Source organism: Amphiprion ocellaris, chromosome 23, assembly GCF_022539595.1.
Source record: "Amphiprion ocellaris isolate individual 3 ecotype Okinawa chromosome 23, ASM2253959v1, whole genome shotgun sequence".
NCBI lineage: Eukaryota > Metazoa > Chordata > Actinopteri > Pomacentridae > Amphiprion > Amphiprion ocellaris.
The window spans coordinates 18,269,071-18,291,109 of record NC_072788.1 but is presented as its reverse complement, the minus strand read 5'-3'; the positions used below and the strand labels follow the sequence as shown (position 1 = coordinate 18,291,109).

The 22,039-nt window shown below is 39.8% G+C and overlaps 1 protein-coding gene and 1 non-coding gene across 2 annotated transcripts; both read right to left on the bottom strand.

Moving 5' to 3' along the window:
- Positions 1-952: 952 nt before the first annotated feature.
- On the bottom strand, positions 953-12,447 carry LOC111587491 (eukaryotic initiation factor 4A-I). The gene is made up of 11 exons (XM_023297465.3): positions 12,338-12,447; positions 10,896-10,938; positions 10,224-10,356; positions 8,789-8,928; positions 7,796-7,964; positions 6,792-6,901; positions 6,515-6,658; positions 5,458-5,595; positions 4,884-4,973; positions 4,213-4,292; positions 953-2,337 (listed from the first exon to the last, which is right to left on the bottom strand). Exons 1-11 carry the CDS (start codon positions 12,358-12,360, stop codon positions 2,193-2,195), a joined length of 1,215 nt encoding a protein of 404 aa, XP_023153233.1. The 5' UTR covers positions 12,361-12,447; the 3' UTR covers positions 953-2,192.
- Positions 7,552-7,692, bottom strand: LOC111587509 (small nucleolar RNA SNORD10). The gene has a single exon (XR_002748083.1). It is a non-coding gene; the product is annotated as a small nucleolar RNA SNORD10 (small nucleolar RNA).
- Positions 12,448-22,039: the final 9,592 nt, after the last annotated feature.

Sequence of the window (22,039 nt, the reverse complement as noted above, 5' to 3'; positions counted from 1 at the left end):
TAAAATAATAACACGTCTTTTGTCATTACAAGATGATTTTCACGTCATTAAAAGATACGGATGTAAACAAAGCTACAGTGTGTCAAGCGGCTGTGAAGAAGTAGCACTAATCGCAAGGTCGGGAGTTCGATCCCCGGTCTCTCAGTGTGACAAAATGTCATTGGGCAAGACAGTTCCGGTGGACAGACTAGCGCCAGTGGCTCGATCAACACAGTGTGTGTGCATGGGTGGATAGGAAACGCTGTGAATTACTTAAGACTATTTGCCAATTTCCCCATGTATGGGTTATAAAAAAATAAATGAAAGCAACGGGTAGGACGGTACCAACACAATCAAATGTTTTTCACAACTTCAGGGTGCTTATTGGAATCCGCTGTTAAATTTTAACAGATGATTGACTCAATTCCAGTCTTACTCAGTCCGTCTATGGAAACTTAAGTCTTCACTTTGACTAGACAAACCCTAGTTATAGTGCTGAAGCATCTTGATCCCAGTGCAGGGCCTCTGGGCTGGAGGGGTTACATGTAAATAACCAGGCTTCACGTGTTACTGAACTGACAGGACACAAGTATACAACTGAATGTTTATTGTGTAGACCTTGGTAATGACACTCTAGAATGTTCTAAATAAAGTCAAGACTGAAGACATCTCTCCTAAATCATGGGAATAATCTGAAGGGCACTGGAGTCGTTTTATGGTTCATTATTCACGGTTTAGAAAAAAAATAATTAAAAAAAAAAAAAACTTTAACGAAATGATGCAGAAAAGCTTAGTGTACAGTTAAAGGCAGTTAAACCAAACTGCAGTATTTAGATCGCAGCACCCAATGAAAGACTTTAAGTACAGCAGAGCGGAGGTGACCCACAGTCATTTTGCAATTTGTGAAACCGGGAAGTACTTTGCACGTGATTTGGCCAGATCCTTGCTACTCAACAATGCAGAGGCCAGTTAACACTGTTAAAAAGGAGAAACCTTTATTTTTTTTTAAAGACCATTAAAATAAATACTATACAGAATCCAATGTAGAAAACTTGATACACTGTTTCTGTCTCAAAAAGGTTAACAATTCATAAATTCATTTTAAAAAATAGCACTGATACCAAACACCCCATGATGACAGGCATTTTAAAATGAGAGCTTAGAAAGAGTTTCGGTGGCATGGAGAGGGGGGTATAATCTCTATATACTTAATCATCTGTAATTTGGTCCTTTCACGTCAGATACTAACACCTCCCCCGACATTGTGATGGCAGGTTACAAAATGTCACCACCACCTTGTCAAAAACTCAATTTTCTTCAAAAATAAAATCTAAATGAACAATAATGTCAAAGACTTGGAGATTCAAATCTCACCAGGATACCTGGGTCAGGAGGCCAAGTCTCCACAGAACTCACCGTTGTTTTTGTCTCCAAATGACTGTGGCCAGTCAGTCTTCAACTGAATGCTACTGCACGAATGACTGTACAAGTAAATGAGAAAGTACAACAGCCATAAAAGCATATAAGAAACAGCAGTATAAGGATCAAAATGGTAAGCCACTCATTCATGATGGATTTTACTATACAGGTCTTTATTGAATATGCCCTGTAAACTCTAGACCCCCAAACTGCTGTTCTTAACATCATCACGGATGTGTGTTGAAGTCAGTTTAAGTACACTGAAGGCTGTTTAAATACTGGTCTGGTCAAATGCTGCACTTCCCATTTCATTTTTGAACATTGTTGTGTTGAACCCAAACTGAACTGCAGTGAAAACCACTCATCTCTGAATTAACCAACAGTGCAGCACTCGCTGTGCAAATCACTGCCACATTTCACAAAAGCTGCAATCATTGTGTTAGCATTGTATCAGCCGAGTTAATTGATATATTGTAAAGTAACAGAGCAGGAATCATCTTTGTACTTTCAAAAAGAAAAAAAATGTGCTCTTGGAAATGTGGTTATGGTTTGGAGGAGAAGGATTAGCTGCAGGGCAGATTTAGATGCTGATATGAAACAAAGGACTATGGCAGGCAGATGAAGCAGTTCAGTAAGGTACCCTTTCTAGATGGACAGAAAGTACTGGAAAAGCTTGAATGTAAAGTCATGGTGCAATTTAGCAAAAGGAAGTTTTTAGAATTGAGATCATATAAGAAACAAGATTTTACTTCTAAAATAAGCAGTTTGAGTGGACAAAGGGCATGTGGAGTCTTCTAGATCAGATCAGCCACATTCATAGGCATCTCCTCAATGGTGGTGTTGTAGAATGTCTCAATGTCCCTCAGGGTTCGCTTGTCATCTTCAGTCACCATGTTAATGGCTACTCCCTTTCTTCCAAAACGACCACCCCGACCAATCCTGACGAAAACAAAAAAAAAGGAAACAAAAAAGAAAGAAAAGAAAAACAAAATAGTATCACTGTGCATTTGTCAGTTTCAAGAGTATTTGGAAGATTTGTGCATCTCTAGAAAACAGGATTTAAGGTTTACAACTCGCATGTGTTTGCATCATACAACAAGACAGTTGGGGGCAGTCATGAGAAGGTTACTGTGCAAGATGACAATTGGGGATAGACCGATTATCGGCCCAGCTGATTATTTGGTTTTTTGTTGGCCTATTGATACACTAAAGGCGCTAATTTAGGCCCAAATCTGTCTGTAGTCCTTGTGGTCTCACAAATGTCTCTCCACCATAGAAACAGAAGAAACAAGAAATCGCCACAAATCAGGAAATTAGCTACTCACAGTAGCTATGCTAATGGCTAGCAGCTAAGTTAGGAGGCAGCCACAAATTACCCTGCAACAGAGTCTGGAAAATAATCAATACTTTGAGATATGGACCTTAGTGGACAATAAAGCTGAAAGAACAGTGAGATTCTAAGAAAATAAACAGCAGATATAACTGCAGGAGACAAACTGATCCCACATAAACAGAGGAGATCATTCTAATTTAATCACTCCTCATATACATCAGTCAATCCCCAATAATCGCATTTGGGTTTGATATATTCATGTACACGTGTCCAATTGTGAGGTTTTCTATTCCTTAATAATGGACAAACACACACATCTAATGTGACTCTAAAATAACTGACAAAAGCCTATTCCATGTCTCCAGTCAGTGGCCAGCAGTTTGACAGTGGTGTCTATAAAGTCAAACACAGTTCAAAGGGTTTTAAAGTTGGAACTTCAAAACTTTAACTTCCTCATTCCTTTGAAACTCTTAAATTGTGACAAAGTGTACCATCTGTCAACCTCATCTGCCAAACAGGGACCAAAATCTCCCTGTCTAATGCAGAGTTGAATGTTTTGACCAAAGTGGTGTGACAATTCAGTTAACATTACAAGAGGTTACTGTAAAACTGTCCACTTGTCTTGTGAAACCCTTTTTTTCCCCAACCAATATTGAGTCTGTTTTTCGTAAATGGTTAATATCAGATCATGAGAGCAAGCACAGCCAGTCCAGAGACATTTTGTGTGTTCATTTGCATTAAGTTACATCAACCTTTCTTGCCATATCATCAAGCAACTGAAGGTAGTCTTTACAAGTCAGTACAAATTTAACACAACATAACTTGCTCTGGTGTGAAATACAATACCATTGGCTAAAGGCATAAATAACACACACAGCTCATGTTAAATGACAAAACCATATAAAATAGTCAGCCAGTGAAAGGTGTTCTTGTCACTCGGCATTGAAAAGGAGCCATGGAGTGCGTAAGTACAGAGATGTGTTCAGACAAACTTCTAGCTTCTGCTACTCTGCCAAACACAGTCCAGCAGTGCAGGACTGGAGTAAACAAGCACATAATGTAATATCAACTCAATGCAGTTCACACATGGGCATGACAGAAAATACGCTGTACGAAAAAAAAGCAAGTCGTTTACATTCCTGCTTTTTTAACAGATGCCCTTAAGTTTACATACTTTAGGACTAAGAAACCATGGATATCCACAATTAAGATTTTCCTCAAAAAATGTTTTGGAATCAAGGTTTGATTCGTTACAGTTTAACAGGCAGGAAGCTAGCAAGTACATCAACTGATGACACAAACATGGCAAACCAAAGGACATCAGTCATGCAACAACATGAATGGAAAAGATTCATAGAAGACAGACCTTTGAATGAATGGAAGCAGTGTTTTATCATCTAATCACCATATTACAGACTGACTTTGCAAAACATTTTTACAGGAGAAAACCAATGTAGTTATTTCACTTAGCTGTGTTTTACCTGTGGATGTAGTTTTCCCTATTGGTCGGCAGGTCGTAGTTGATGACTAGGGACACCTGCTGAACATCAATACCCCTGGCCTGAGGAGGAACACAGTGACCTTTAGACATTGCACCAAGTCATTTATGTAAACATTTGCTTCTGTTCAGGGTTGTAAATCCAGCTTCTTAGGGTAAAAAATAAATCTTTAGGAGGGAAAATGCCCAATGTCTGTTTAAATAGTTTATTTTAGTGTTAAAATGTCAGGAGACTAAACTTAATAGTTTGGTATTATGACTGATCAGTATTTCAATGTCAGTCACCATTTCAGTTTAACAGCAGCTCAGATACAAACCTAACCCTTAAAATATGAAATATAGGTACGATGAATGTAATCTGCCAATTAGTTGTAAATCAAGGACATAAACCCAGCTACAGTGGAGGGCAGATAAGCTTCTCTACCAAGGAACTTTCAATCCTTCACCAACACTGCAGATGGAAGGAGAGGGAACCTTGGACTGCATAGTGCATGAGTAGACATAAGAAAGCTATCTTCAAAGAAAGTCACCAACTCAACATTCATTTTTTCTTCATAGGTTATGGCACTAAAGGCCAGAAAAAAATAGTTTTTAAAAACTACTGTGATCTTTTGACCTATCCACAAAGACAGAAAAGGCTGTTCCTGTACATACCAGCAGGTCAGTGGTAATAAGGACCCGACTGGAGCCAGAGCGGAACTCCCTCATGATCAAGTCTCTTTCTTTCTGGTCCATGTCACCATGCTGAAAGACAAAATTTGAGGTTACAAGGAGAGAACTGGCCCAGACAAAATAAGGAAAAGGAGAAAAACAATACTCAGACTTTATCTGGTTAGATACCGTAGTATCTCACTGAAACACAAATGTAGAATTTCAGATGTCAGAAGCTGAAATGCAAAATGCTCAGCATTTCAGAGTCTCCCAGAACACCCTGTACCATGAAAGGGTGTTGCATTAAACAAAGTCTGTAGTCAGGACATATTTATTTTAAGGGCATTTTCCAGTCATTAATTAAGGAGCAATTCAGAAGTGCCAGGAAAGTCAGTTATCTAGGTGTATGTTATCTGATTTTGCTATACCAATGTTTTCTGGAAATACTTCTCAAAGTTAAGTCCAGCAGAATACATTTTACCCAGTAGCTAAAATTGATTACATAATGGAATGGGCCTCAGATTGGTTTCAAAGACATCCTCTTCACTTTCTGATAATGACAACTGCAGGTTCTTACCAGAGCAGAAACAGTGAAGTCTCTGGCGTGCATCTTCTCAGTAAGCCAGTCTACTTTCCTCCTCGTATTGATGAAGATGACAGCTTGTGTGATGGTAAGGGTTTCGTACAGGTCACACAACGTGTCCAGCTTCCATTCCTAAGGAGCATAAGGTCAGACAGTTTTGGTGAAGCAACATCCCCTCTAAAGATACATTACATTGCCAGTTTATTGGCTCCATTATTATTATCCATTGTTTGCTTGTTGTATAATGTAATGCATAGGAAATGTGTGTTTAAATGGGCATTTTGAATAGAGATGATACAGCCAATAAAACTACTACTATCCATCAGGTGTGCTCATGACTCACTAGTAAGGGCTTGGAACAAATATGCATTGGGACTCAAGGTCAGGTCCAGTTCTGACTAGAACACGCATCATTATTGTCAGTGTAATATGACATTAACAGGATATGCCAACTTTATTTCTCCAGCAGTTAAAAAATCCAAAACTTTATTTAAAAAAAAACCCACTATGTTGAAACTAGATTTAAAATGCTTAAACAGCTGATTAATCCGTCTGTGTAATTTAAGAAAAATATATTTTTTAGTGGCCCGATTCAAAAAAGAAAAGACTAATTATTGTATGTCAGAGCAAAACTTTTCTAAACTGGAGAATCCGTTTGCCTACTTGACACAGGGATGAGAATGACAAATGGAAAAAAACTCGGAAAATGTCTGCCGAAGGCCCCCCTCCGTTGCAATGCGCATTGCCGAAAGATGTCGGCGGCGGGATGGCCATCACGGCGGGCGGCCATCACAAGCCTCGGCTCGCGACGCGTCGGCCGGCCGGCCGCTTGCCTACCCCCCGACAATTTTCTCAACGGATTTACACGATTCACAAAAACTATACTTTCGGCGGAAAAAAAACTCGGAATTCCGCGGATCCGCGGAAAATTCTCATCCCTGTTGACATTAAGCTACCACGCCCTAACAACAGTTGTGCAGAAATGTTTATGTGGAGGCAATAAACAAACCTCCAGAATAAGCCACACTCAAAATGTGGTCTGTTTCTTCACCTCTTTTTCCACATTGATGTAGAACTGGCGGATGCCTTCAAGGGTCAGCTCCTCCTTCTTTACAAGGATTCGGACAGGTTCACGCATAAATTTCTTTGTGACCTCCAAAACGTCGGCTGGCATGGTGGCTGACAGTAGGACAACCTAAAGAGAACAACAAACAAAAAAAGGTTGATCTGACTAAACTACACTTGTAAAATTAATATTTCTAAATAGAATCTTTTAAATCTCTTATGCCATGCTTTACCTAGAGGGACACAAAATAACTGGCACTAACCTGTGTGCTGCTTGCTAGTTTCTGGAAGATCTCGTAGATCTGGTCCTTGAATCCTCGACTAAGCATCTCATCAGCCTCATCCAGCACGAACATTTTGATGTACTTAGAAGCTGCAAAAAAGTTAATGCTACATTAATAATGTTGAACATACACTTGGTGTATAATTTCAGAGGCTGAACTTAACACAGGTAGGGTTGTGATTTCATATTGTGACCTCTATGCCCAACGTGGCAGTGTCCAAAGTGGCCCAAAGACCAAGCAAACAGGAAGTGATACGTTTGGTTCCAGTTATGTCGCAAAGTAGTGGTGGCTTTCATCACTTTTAGGTCAAATTGCCTAAAAAATTAACTGACTAAAGGTGAAACCATCTTGTTCACAATCAATTTTAGCTTTGTAAAAGTCCAAGTTTTGCAGGTTAGAAACAGTACAATGCAGCAACAGTGTCAGTGTTACTCAAAGGCAATGTATTATTTACCGGTAATCAATAATAGTTTAACTAGGCAATGCCAAAGGGCATTTCCAGCTGTAGATTTTCAAAGCTCACATTAGGAGTGACGCTCAGATGTGCAGTGATCTCCATCTTTAATTCCAGGTGAGCTCCATAATTGAGCATTCAATACTGCAAAATGTGCTACATTTGTAAATGGTTCCACTAGCAAAACTCCACTATGATTTTGCTATGTGAAATCTCAGACAGTTTTTTGAATGGCTTGCCAATATGGCTCAATGACTAAAATCACTTTTAGGTGGAACTGGTGCTGTATTCAGGAGTAATGTATGTATGATCATGTCTCTGGGTCCCTGATGTCCTGAAAACTCAAGCCAGCAGAACGCCAACCAGAGCAACAGCACACCAGAGGATTACAGAGTCAGTTGACACGCATGGGTTTCATCATTATACAGCAATGAATAACTGCAGCAAAAAGCTGCCAAAATGCAATGGAAAAACATCCTCCATGCATAATTCTACATTGCATTTGACAATAATTTCCACAATAACTTACAGAGGTTTTTGCGAGTTAACATGTCAAAGACACGGCCAGGGGTTCCCACCACAATGTGGGGGGCTTCAGCCTGCAGCTTCTGGACCTCACTACGGATGTTGGTCCCTCCGATACAGGCATAGCAACCGGCTCCCATGTAGTCACCAAGGGCCAGCACCACCTTCTGGATCTGAACAAAAGGTGAAAGAAACTCATCATCCATTGCATCTGTGTTTAAAGCTATGACAAACTGTGCATTCAAACACAACATGGTATAGGCAGCATGATTCTGTCTAACCCTAACACAGGTGGTTAGGATTGCCAAAAAATTCATAAACCTAATTATACAATAATGCATCAGTAACAATGTAATATATCTAATATAATGTATTATAGCATAACAGTCACAGGATATTTAATGCTACATTTAGTGGTAACAATAGCAGGTTTGGAAGTGGGAAGTGAGTCTCTCCTTGTATGCGGAAGAAGTACCAGTGCATTGCTGCATTCACAGGAAAGCGCTGCTATAAGGGTAGTAAAGTTGCTTCAGTCAGCTGCAATGTGTCCATAGCAGACTAGTTACTTAAAGCTTGTTTTCAGGTAATGTTATTACAACATCCTCCTGCATTCTTCACAAAATAAATACATGTTACCAGCACAAAAAGGTGGTGCTTCAATATTTCAGGGTTTACTTCAGCCACTTTAATAGCAAAGTCAAATGTCATTCTTGTTAAGCAAACAATTCTAGAGTCACAATTTACAGAAACAACTTCCTTCAAGAGATAGGAAGTTGTCCAACTTGTATGACTGACTGGTAGCCAGGTAATCGTGGTAGGTGTTTGAGAGATTACTTGAGAAGTTAGCTAGATGAAGTGTGGAACCAGCAAGATTAATTCAAAGTTTTAATTCCTCAACAATTCCTGTTACAGGTCAATTCCATAACCAACATACAAGTCCTGCAAAACAAGAAAGACAGGAAATGAGCCTAGATTATGAGTTTTAGAGGGACTGTACCTGCTGTGCCAGCTCCCTAGTTGGAGCAAGGACCAGAGCCTGAGTGCCTTTCAGGTCTACATCAATCTGCTGGAGGATGGAAATGGCAAAGGTGGCAGTCTTCCCAGTTCCAGACTGAGCCTGAGCGATCACATCATAACCTAAAACAAACAAAAAAACATCCAAAGTTACAATCAACACTGCAGACCCCAGAGGCTTCAAACATTGACCTCAATAATAACTGACATTTCAAGATCTGCAATTCCATGTTAACAAATTATCTTCTTTCATTCTTTATTAAATAACATGCATTAAAGACTTCATTCAGGCAGGACTTCTCTCTACAAGCAGGGCCATTTTAAACTACATGACCTGAAATTATGTTTGACAGGAGCAGATGAGCACAATGTGTGCAGTGAAGGTTGATGTCTTCAATCACATTAAGTTCTTTATTTCCATGTTAGATCAAGTATCTATAGTAAAAATTAGGTGTATTTTATAGTCCCATGACAAAACAAGAGCATAAGAGAACCTGACCTTTCAGGTTTGTTTGCACATACGCTTGTTTCCCATGAGAGAAACAGAAGAGGAAAAGAAGGATGAATTACAGCTCAGTGTTTCATACGCAAGTTATTAGTTACTTAGAATGATGATATTGACTCTTTAACGGAACATGTGTGCTTAAGTAACCCCACTTTCCAGATCTGATTTGCATCACTACTGTACAGGTTACAGGTATTCTCCAGTGCTCGCAGTGGAAATGGTAAGCAAATTGGCTTGCTGCACTTTTGCAAGGCACAGAAAATCAGTCTCATGTAGTTGGCCTTAACCAAAGCAGCTATAAAGCCACACTGTAGCTTCCAAACATGGTCAGAGTGACAATGCAAGCTTTGAAAATAAAGGCTTAATGTAGCCAAGTTAAGATCCCTGCAATCTCTGTTTGCTTCTCATTTCTGAATCTCATGATTCATCCGCTACTGCTGTCGTTTGTTACCGTTGGCAAACAGACAGGAGACACTCCCACACCCATTATTAATCTAAACTACTCATTGACTTAGCTTGCATAATTCAGTCAGGCACATCCCCAATATTGTGAATTTGTTGAATTATTTTAATCCCTTCAGCTTGAGGCTGTGTCTTTAAGCTAGTTTTTCGAACCCACAACATAAATATCTGTATTTTCAAAATCAAATCACATTTTAACCAACCATTTCCCAAATCACTCACCGTTTTTTATTTTCTCAACTAATACTGACTGTGACATTGATGTTTTAATATTAGTTGATGAATAGGCATTCACATGAGTAAGTTAAAACAATCATTTCACAACTTTAGGGATGTACTGCAAGTGTGTTTGAACATTGTACATTACTCTTATAAATGCTGGGAAAAAACTCACAACTTTGGTTGGCCCTCCTGTACAAGTATAGAATCACTGAGCAGTGCTTTTACTTACCCTTGATACAAGGGATAATGGCTCTTTGCTGGATAGCAGAAGGCTTCTCAAAACCATAAGCGTAAATTCCCCTGAGCAGTGCCTCACGCAGGTTCATTTCATCAAAACTGTCCACGATCTGGTTCCAGTTGCTCTGAATGGGGAAAACAGTGAGCAACAAACAAAATGTAAACATGTCTGAAGTTCATGCTTGAGATTTGATGTGTTTTAAAACCCTTTTACAGTTTTTTCTACAAGTTAGTTCAGGTACTGTGATCACAGATTATATAGAAAAGATGGACACAGTTTTGAAGCCTTGAGTTTGGCAGAACATCATGTGTTGAACAGGTCAAACCAGCAACTGAGCTCATCAACTTCTGTGTACATGATCAAATGAGAACAGGGTCATTTCCTTGTGCTTCTATAATCTGGCATTTTTACAGTCAAAGAAGTCGCCCCCTGCAGGTAACTAGAAATACAGATTCAAGGCATTTCTGCATTGGCTTCACTTATTAAAACCAGATTCTATATTCATTTTTTTTTAAATTTCAAAAACATTCTAGAAACCTGATAAGTCAGGTGAGTTGGCTGGTTCCCAAACAATGATATCCTGAAGCCATGAAACTGGTTGGGAATTCTATTGCGTTGTAGTGGATTTTAAACATCATTACTACACAGGTATAGAGAACTTACCTCAATGATCCCATCTGGCTCCATGCCCTCTGGGCCATTGTCTCTGAAAATAACAAGACAATAAAATCATTGGTATTATTCCTTACAAACACACCACATCCGTACCCCATCAGAACAAAAACATTCTCCGACTGAATCTAAACAAGTTAAATCAATCAATCCACCACCCATAGTGAAAGGCATGGAAAAACACCAGTCCTCATGATTACTGCCACCATGTCGTTATCATGAATGTGGATGGAGGAAGAAAAGCATGACTTGTAGTTCATAATCTCTTTGAGGCCAATTTCGTGTCCACTTTTAACTGATTCTTACCAATTTCGTGCTTACATGCCACATCCCTACTACCACCATTTTCTGGTTTGCTGGATCGAGGCCATTATAACGGTATGTCTATTATTTCGTGTGCTGTAAAGCAAACGCCTTTTCAGCAGTCCGCCATTTCTCCTACATGCATTCAAGATGGTCGTTTCTCATCTCGGGACTGGAAAAAGACAAAAGCGAGTCGATGGCTATAACAGCCGCAGCTTGCCACGTCGCAGAGTCCACTGGTGTACAAACGGAGTCTTGTTTTCGGGTTAACACGAACTATCAATATGCTGGATTGTGACGTGGCGCGAAAGCAGAATTAAAAATGTGAAGGATTGAGCCAATTGTAGCCGCGGCCTGCTAACAGTTAGCCACAACCAACAGGCCCCGAGCGCCTTCGGAAGGCCTTTTAATAAGACACTGAAGTCGCCAAATCCATTAACGATAGTATCCATAACCGTAAACTGACCATTATTTACCAAGCTCGGCCTATGCAGTCGCCTGCGGCAATATAAGGAGGAAAACTTCCAACATCATCGAATGGCTTCCGCTAACGGTATTGTCTAAGCACCCGCTTAAACTACCATGACCATGTGCTCCCATTTAACGACACCAAATGCCAAAAGGTTTTTGCATCGCCAGGTTCGAGAGGTTCCCTGTACAGTGTGACAAATCCCAAATCCAGCACCTCCATTTTAGTCCAAGCTTTAATACTAAGCCACTGACGACAAAGACATGTGAAATGGAACTTAGGCCCAGATTAGGCTCATTCACGTGCTACTCAAGGCGCCGGTAACCATTCCATTTAATTCAGTTACGTTCAGGAGCAACAACGGTCGAAACCATCGACGACACCTGAAACCATCCTGTAAACACTTTCTGAAGCGAACATAAACTTTAAACTCATGATGCCAAATCCAACATCCGAGCCCACCGTAATAAAATGTAAAGCCAGTGGTCGTTAGCCTCAGGCAAGCGGCCTTATCGTCTATCGGCCGCAGAAACATCAGCACACACCGCTCAAATTCCGCATCCCGAAAAGCGGTCGACAGAAAAATTTAACAGTTATACGTAAAAACGCGAATCGACGACTACAACACACTCTCACGCAATCCATACGTGCCTTTCCTTACCTATTATCATATTCAGCCGACATTATTCCAAAGAAAGAAACTGCGGCAGAAATGTCTTATATACTGTGACAACACACAAAGACGTTTTCTCATTGAAACACACCGCCGTCATTTACTTGCTGGCCCGCCCATAGAGAGCTGCGATTGGTCGATTTGTACGTCATGTAAAAGTAGGCGGATCGCGACTTTCATCTTAGGACGATGCTGGACGGTGTACTGTTAACCTGAGCGACACCGCTGCTCGCAAGACCCGAGAGGCGGGTTTATAGTTTTAAAGAAACATTCTGAGAGATAACCTGTTTCTGTTAGCTGTGAGGAAGTTTCCCATAGGTCACAATTGATTAGTCATAACGGATCGATACCGTTATTACAGTCTTTTAACTGCTGCTCTCATGATCAATTCATGATCAGCAGAGAGAAATTTAACTAAGCCAACTGTTACTGATGAATGTGTGTTCTCTTAGTTCAGTGAAAGAAACAGCTTAGTTCTGCGAGTTCATGTTATTGTTCTTTGGTTCAGTATCAGACTGTGGACTGTTGCAGCAGTTTCTGTTCATTTCACTGAGAAAAACATCTGATTCTTTCTCTTTCAGACACAGTAACCTTTCTGAGGTCTGAACACCATATCATGAACATCACAGTGAACCACAGATACTTATTTTTCTTCTGTTAATTAATGTTAGACAGTACTACAGACTGCTTCCCTACAGCATGTATTAGGGCCATTCCATCCATCAAATTTCAAATAATCCACGTAGAAAATACCAACACATGCAGTTGTTGTGTAAATTTACTCGTCCTGAGATCAAATTTTTAAAAATAGGAGAAAAGAACGTTTGAAAATATTTTTTTAAATACCAAATAAGTCTGGAGTTCAGCCTAAAATGCCACTTTTCTCTTGTCCCACCCCTCTGATGACCAAATTAAATCTCTAGTAAAACAGTTAAAATGAAATTCAAATCTCCTTTTTTTGTTATTATTTTTTCATTGATGTCTCTTGTAATGGTGAATGTTAATCTACACAATATTTGAAATAATATTTATTATGCAGGGCTGCACAGTGGCGTAGTGGTTAGCACTTTCGCCTTGCAGCAAGAAGGTCCCTGGTTCGCGTCCCGGCTTTCCCGGCATCTTTCTGCATGGAGTTTGCATGTTTTCCCTGTGCATGCGTGGGTTCTCTCCGGGTACTCCGGCTTCCTCCCACAGTCCAAAAATATGCTGAGGTTAATTGATTATTCTAAATTGCCCGTAGGTGTGAATGTGAGAGTGCTTGTTTGTCTTTGTATGTGGCCCTGTGACAGACTGGTGACCTGTCCAGGGTGTCCCCTGCCTTCGCCCGAGTCAGCTGGGATAGGCTCCAGCACCCCCCCGCGACCCTAGTGAAGATTAAGCGGTGTATAGATAATGGATGGATGGATGATTTATTATGCATGGAACGTGTGTACCCACAACAACCCTGTTAGAATAACATTTTCAGCTGGTAGAAGAAGAAGTAAACAGTGAATCACATGATACACTGGAGTTAACATCATCAAACTGTTTTCCTAAAGAATGGCTAGAGCAAAGCTATGTCCTCTTTTCTATTTTTCATATTTTCATGACATCAGCGTCAGCCTTCATTGAATGTCTCACTCTACCTCATATTATCAGGATAAAATAAATTCTTTTGATTATTTTTCTTGACTTTTTCCACCAGTAAGTAAGTTGTCCTGTTGGTCAGCAGTAACAGCTGGCTAAATATCTAGCTTCCTGACAAAAAGCTAACATTAGCATACATTAGCAGCCCTGTTACTGTGATTAGAGTAGGGTTTGTAAACAACACATAAAACATGGATTAAAATGGCACCATTGATGTGTAAGCTGAGCCAAGCAAGCTTTTGATAGTTTATTACCTATTATTGATGAATATGTAGCAAAAAATTATAAAAGAGAACGTTTAAGCCCAAATGTCCTCCAATTCTGGAATGACCCACTGTCAAATAACTGTGTGGACCTCATGTAATCAGAGTGCTGTTCTTTTCCTTTGTAGTTTACATTATGGTACATTAAAATGTAATTTAAAAAGAATAACCTTTATTGTACACCTGAGGCAGTAAAATGTTTTTGGTCTCATCCAGGAAAACAAACATTCCACAGGAGCATACCACTGTTCCCCAGGCAACTCTGGGACTCTGATCACTGTCTGGTCCATCTCATCCCCACCATACAGGCAGAAACTAAAATCTGCAAAGCCTGTGGTTAAAACTATGAAGAAATGGACCAATAAGGCAAAGCAGAAACTGCAAGCTTGTTTTAACTGCAAAGATTGGAGTGTTTTTGAAGCTGTCAACAACTGTTGTGACAGCTTCCATCAGTTTCTGTGAGGACATATGTGTGCCAACCAATACTGTCAGGACTTTCAACAACAAGCCATGGTTCACCACCAAACTGCAACAGTTCTGCTACGCCAAGGAAGATGCTTACAAGAATGGGGGCAGATACCTGTTTCAGAAGGCCAGAAACTCAGAGATCAAGAACCGGTTCTCAGCTAACGACCCTGCAATGTGGAGAGATCTGCGAGACATCACCAACTACAGGAGACCCTCCCTCCCTGCTGAGTCAATCAAAGACCTAGCCAACAACCTTGATACCTTCAACTGTAGGTTTTTAAACATTCACACCCCTCACCCACCACAGCCCACCCTCTCATCAACATCACAACCACACCAACAACCCCCATCACACCTCAAGCTGCAGGATGACACAACCATCTGCATATCAACAGGAGGTTGAGTGGCTGGTGATTTGGTGCGGCAGACTGTGAAGATGATAGTGGACTCCAGGAGACAGCCCTCGTCACTGCTTCCCCTGCACCATCAGGACCTGAAGTGGGAGGCGAAGCTCCAGTTTTACACTGCAGTCATTAAGTCTGTGGCTTCTGATTTGGAGCAGCCACACAGCAGGACAAAAACAGACGAGAGAACACATCACTGGAGCCTCCCTGCCCTCCCCCAGGAGCTGTACTCCACTAGAACCAGGAAGAGGGCAGAGAACATCATCAGAGAACCCACTTACCCTGGACATGAACTGTTCTCCCCCTTACTCTTCGGCAGGCGCTACAGAGCCCTGCACACAAAAACCAGCTTTTCCCCCCACTGCCATCACTCTACTAACAGCTGAGCCGTTCTCAGCTAAAATACTGCTGACTTTTTTTAAATTAACCTTCTGTACAATACTGAACCTGTACAATATTTTTGCTTTATAAACAATATTCTTGTTTTTTTTCACTGTTCTCACTTAGGCAAATGGCATTTTGCACTACTGCATATATATATTATTTTCTACATCTATATATATGCACTATCAGTCAAAAGTTTTAGAACACCCCGATTTTTCCAGTTTTCTTTTGGAAATTATGCATGTTAATGTCTCATTGTACTCTGAATTGAAAGCATAGAATAAATAAACAAATGACATTAAAAAAATCAATTTAGAAACTAAAATGTATTGTCAACTTTTGACTCATCAAAGTAGCCACCTTTGCCAGATATAACAGCTGAACACACTCGTGGCTTTCTTTCCACAATGTAAATCAAATATTCTTCAGAAACTTCTTCCCAACTCTGTTGCAGAAGTTCCCATAAATGTGTGGGACTTGTAGGTTGCTTTGATTCACTCTTCTGTCCAGTTCATCCCAAACCAGCTCCATGGGGTTTAAGTCTGGAGACTGTGCTGGACACTCCATGTTCTCAAGCTTACTATCTTGTTCTTTTTTCCTAAGGCAGTTCTGGCAGAGCTTGGACTTATGTTTTGGGTCATTATCTTGCTGTAGGATGAACCTCTGACCAACTAGGAACATACCAGAGGGTACTGCATGGTGCTGCAGAATACTGTGGTAGCTGTTTTGGTTCAGGGTTCCTCTCACTCTGTACAAGTCACCGACCCTGGATCCAGCAAAACAGCCCCAGACCATCACACTTCCTCCTCCATGTCTGACAAGCCTCTATTTCCTATTCTGATGTCTTAGCAATGGCTTTCTTGCTGCAACTTGACCTGTCAAACCTGTAACTCAAAGTCTTCTCTTCAGTTTAAACTGAGACTTCCAGGTCTTCCAGGTCTTCCTATCAGAATTTCCTCCAGTTTCTGAGTGCCTTTTGACAATGAAGAAAACTGTACTCACTGACACCATGACTTTCTTTTTAATTTCTCTGTAGGAAAGACCTACATTTTTAAGCGTTATGATGGTCTGTCGCTCTTCAATTGTTAATTACATTTTCATCACCATTTTTATAGCAACACACTACTTTCTGTAGTACAATACTGTTCAAATAATGCTCCCGAGGGTTTGGCGCCACGGTGCGTTCCAACAATACTTTTATGCAGACAGAGTTGGTCGTAAAATAATCAAGAAAAGTTGGGGCACCTGCGGGATTTGGTGGCACCAACTTTCAAGGCTTAATCAACTTCCATTGCTGCAGAATAGCTTTAAGTTGTTAACCCATTTCTGGTTCCCTGATAAAGGCATTTTTGTGTAATTCTGAAATGTACATTATTTTTCAGTTTTGGGTAACCTTACCTTTTTTTAACCTCTGGCTGTTAACCACTTACCTTTGTATCATTTCAAGCTATTCATTGGATTTGAAATTCAATAAAAATTGGAAAAATTAGGGCATTCTAAAACTTTTGACCAGAAGTGTATTTTTTTCTACAGTTATTTTATTATTCTCTCGTCTTTTTTCTAGAGTTATACCAACAGCTGAAACCAAACACCTTCTATGTTGTGTACATATTTGGCCATTAAAGCTGATTCTGATTCTGAAGTTTTAAAACCATGACAGAACAAAAACATCACACTTTCCATTGTACTACAGTCAGAACCATTGCATGTACAAACAAATGTATAATTTTGCTGTGTTTTTTGATATACAGTGATTGCATTTGGGATTGAAGATCCTTGTAGGGCTTTTTTTTCTCACTGTTAGTGTCTTTTCCCTTTTCCTTCTAGCCATGGTCTGAATCACTGGGGACAGCTAGGCCTGAGAGCTACAGAGAAAACAAGCATTTGGCTGTGACTATCAGAGGTTCCCCTTCTTCATCCAGTCACTGTGAAGAAGAGCAGCATGCCGATGTCTCTTCATCCACTGCTGTGGGAATGACCTGAAGAATGTCTCCAACATCAATTGCAGAAGTGATGGAGGAACTGCACCACCTCCATCTGCAGCATCCAGACATGAAGACTGTCTTCTCTGGTATCACACTTACTAAGTGACGACTTTCACACCCCACCTGCCACTGGATCAAGGACCTTCTAACAAACTGCCCCAGGAGAGTCAGAATAGGATATCGCCTCTCCTCCACTATAACACTCAGCACTGTCTCCCCACAGGGCTGTATGCTGAGCCCGATTCTTTACTTACTGTAAACATATGACTGTGGCCCAATCCATAACTTTAACACCATCATTAAGTTCGTCAGTAACACAGCTGTGGTTAGATTTATCTCAGGAGGAGATAGGTCTGCTTACAGAGATGAAGTCCGAAGTTTAACGACGTGGTGTTCAGAGAACAATCTGGTCCTGAATTTCACAAAAGCAAAATAACTTATCAAAGACTTCTGAAGATACTGAGCAAAACCATCAAAATGGGCTGTGAGGAATGGGTTGCTGCCTTCAGGTACACACATTAATGAAGATTTCTCCTGGACTACCAACACCACCGCAGCAGTAAAGAAGGCACAGCAGTATCTGTACTTTCTGAGGATCCACTAAAACAACCTGCAGGAAAAGCCAACAGTGTCTTTTTATCACTGTTCCATCGAGAGCGTACTGGAAAACTATTTTACTGTGTTGATAGCCAGCTGCTCAGCAGCAGACAAGAGACCCCTCCAGAGGATCATCAAAAATCATTGACTGTCCACTGCCTTCTTTGGAGGACTTATTCAGCTCTCACTGCCTCAGTAGAGCAGCAAACATTGTAAAGGATTCTATCCTGGACACCATCTATTTGACCCACTACCCCCAGGTAAATGCTTTAGGTCCATCAAATCATGGACAAACAGCTTCTACTCCAGAGCCATAAGAGAACTGAACTCTGTCAAACGCTCACAATGAACTGTCTGGACCTGATGACTTACCAGCAATTCCTACTATCTATTTATGCACTTTGTATTTAATTATTATGGACTAAGGACCCATACTGATTAATTTCATTGCAAATTAGCAATGACAATAGAGAAATTATGTTCTATTCTGTCCTATTCTATTACAAATGATCTTCTCTACATTGTGTATTTTACAAATCAGAAAAAGCTTTATTGCCAAATGAGGTTGCACACACAAGGAATTTGTCTTGGTAACTGAAACTTAGAGTACTCACATGCAGTTAGTTAAGCAACAAGATAGCAACTGTGTTAGTAAGTAATAAATATAAAATATAAACCTAAAGATCTAATAAATATAACAATCTAAAAAATCTAGAAATGCTAAGGAAGAAGTAGTATACAAAGACATAAAAATAGCTTCAGCCATATAGCACATATTACAGGTGATTTATGAACAGGATGAAACATTACAGGTGAGTAGATAAGGTGAATAAATAAAAGTGGAATTTCCACTCTAGGTGAAGATAGGATGTACTACAAAAACAGCAACATAGTATATTCATAAATAAAATAAATTGCAATATTACACATGGGTATTAAAGAATGGGTTTGAATATTGCACGAGTCCACTATGATAAAGGGTCTAATTTTGGTTAAAAATAAATAAATAAATAAAATAGTGTTCACGCAAGTACAGAATATCCTGTGGCTAGGGTAGTTACATAGTTGATAACACAAACTAGTTCAGATCACTTTGTGTGAGAATCTACCTGCAAACCAAATTCAAGTCTGCAATTGCAGCAGACAAGGTCACAAGGAAGAGACAAGTGTCTACACAGCATTCAGCAAGCAGTGTTACTGCATCAGACACAACAGTTAAATACAGAATTTAAATTGCAGCAGAGATAAGCGGGAGAAAATAAATTCTCTTACCTTAATGTGAAATGACTACAGTCCTTTCTTTCTTTAAGTACTTGGAAAACTAAATAGGAAATAGGAAATCTTTCCAGTGTTACTCTGAAATGAACCTCTGAGGCAAGCGCTTCATGAATACCTTTATTTCACATTAAAAACTACAATATTTAACCATTTTGAACTGGAAAGATGTGTAAAAATATGAATAAATGGATTAAATTAATATGTTGCACAGCTAACAGTAAAGTGTAAATATGCAACAGTCACAAGATTGCATTATAAAGAGAGGGAGCTGAATCTGCAGTGTAACATACATGATTTTTAGGAAAAAAGTATAAATTACAGAAATGGTAAACAATATAAAACTAAAAATGTAACAAAAAGGTCTGCTAGATCCATGACTGGCCACTGTGTACTATCATGCAAAATGGAGAGAGGACCCAAGGTATAGACAGAGACAACTGATGTAAAGCTGAACAAGAAAAGCATTCAGAGAGTGTGCAGTACTCCGTCAAGGTTGCTCAGTTGTTGTATGATTTCCAATGGATGACTCCCGCTAAGTCTGCAGCGGTCGATTTGTAGTAGGATCGCAATCATGTGATCACCTGCAGGCAGCTGATGTAGTGTTCACTTGTTGTCATAGTTACAGTGACGCTGTGCTGCTGTCTCGCAATGATACAGAAATCTTTAGCAAATCCATGGATCCAGACTATAAGCAGCATCACTGCCAAAATGTAATCACTTGGTCCTTGTGTCATTTCTGACTTTCCCTGAAAATTTCATCCAAATCTGTTAGTCTGTTTTTGAGTAATGTTGATAACAGACAGACAGACAGACAGACATACAACAGACAAACATAAGCCGATCATCACATAAGTCTGCCACGTTCCTTGGCAGAGTGACAAAAAGAGAGCTTTAATCCAAGCTGAAACATAAACCACAATCCAGATATGACAAAGGAATGGGGAGCAAACAAAAGATAATGAAGAATACAACAGCCAACAGTGAAGAAACACAAAAGCTTAAAAACCAGTGGTATAAACCAGACACATGGGGAATATGGCTGGAACACTGGTGAGATGGCACAAGGCCAACTGGAGAGGAAAAAGAGGAAATGGGTGAGGGGAGAAAATGACATGCAGGTGAACACATTAGGGCGGGGCAGATAATCACACAGGCGGAAAAGCAGACAAAGGCCGGGGAGTGTAAAGACACCTGAGACGACACATAACAGGAAAAAAAAAAAGTACATTGATTAGTGGGATGGCGTAGAGTGGCGTAGTGGTTAGCACTTTCGCCTTGCAGCTAGAAGATCACTGGTTCGTGTCCTGGCCTTCCTGGGATCTTTCTGCATGGAGTTTGCATGTTCTCCCTGTGCATGTGTGGGCTTTCTCCGGGTACTCCAGCTTCCTCCTGTAGTCCAAAAACATGCTGAGGTTAAATGATGATTCTAAATTGTCCATAGGTGTGAATGTGAGTGTGATTTTTTGCCTCTCTGTGTAGCCCTGTGATAGACTGGTCATCTGTCCAGGGTGTCCCTTGCCTTCACCCTAAGTCAGCTGGGATAGACTCCAGCCCCCCGTGACCCCAATGAGGATTAAACGGTGAATAGATTATGGATGGATGGATAAGTTAGAGATTGAAAAAATGGCAGGCAGACTGCAATATAACAAATACGGGTTAATAGTACTGAAGAAATCTGAGGAGCCAAGTGAAATTGAAAGGAGTAGGACAAAGGACCTATATATATGTTAAGGTTTGGTCATGAATAGGTCTGAATAGTGCATTAAAGATATGTCCATTTTTCTTGGTTGAAAGATCTAATGTCCTCCATTCATTTCGAGAAAATTAAATTCAGTATTAGAGGTTGTTCAGACAGACTTCTCTGTCCTTAGTGAATACTATGTCATCTTTGGAAGACTAACAGTATGTTTGACAGTTTCATAGAGCATGATGTTAACAGGGTATGCAGACCAACTTGGGACACACTGCAATCCTTTTAGATACCTAGGTTTACATATCACTAGTATAATTTGTTTATTGTATTTTCACTGGTGTCACTTTGTTTTGTTTACTTATTTGTCTGATGTATTTTTGTTATGTTTTCTTATGTTTTGCTGGTGTTTTTGTTATCCATAATTCTCTTCATTTATATGTATGTGTGGGTGGGCATGTTGTTTGAGATGTTTTTGTGTTGGAAATAAAAAAAAAAAAAGCAGAACTGGGTTGTGTGTACCTGGAGGAGAATGTATGTAATGTGGAAAACCCAATAAAAATACATGGAAAAAAATCAATTTTACCTGTTTGTATTTCTAGTATAATTAATTTTTACCTCTATGTGTTTTTTGTATTATTTATATTTTTCTTTTGTATTTTTGTACTATTTTTTTACTTATTTTAACACTTTGTATTTATAAAGCCTGGTGGACAGTCACTGCACTTCATTGCCACACTGTCTGTGCATGTGACCAATAAAAAAAAATCTAATGCAAATCTAATCTAATCTAGGAAAAAAATAATGAATGAAAATGCTATGGGTGGATATGAACCGTAAAACAAATCAAGTATTTTTATACTGGTCTGAGATTTAGGAGAATTGATTGCACAGCTGTTCTCATTCGCACTCCCGTCCAGAAGGCGGCGGTAATGAGCCTAAAAGCTAGATCTCTATCTCACTCGCCAAAAAGACGAAGAAGAAGAAGGAAAAAG

What these genes read in the sequence shown, in the direction of transcription:
- LOC111587491 (XM_023297465.3), bottom strand. Translation starts at nt 12,360, where the DNA reads ATGTCGGCTGAATATGATAATAG. An exon ending in GTTAACTCGCAAAAACCTCT is followed by an intron (nt 6,902 to 7,795) that starts GTAAGTTATTGT and finishes ACTTTTTTGCAG; the next exon opens with CTTCTAAGTACATCAAAATG. An exon ending in TTATTACCACTGACCTGCTG is followed by an intron (nt 4,293 to 4,883) that starts GTATGTACAGGA and finishes GTTCCTCCTCAG; the next exon opens with GCCAGGGGTATTGATGTTCA.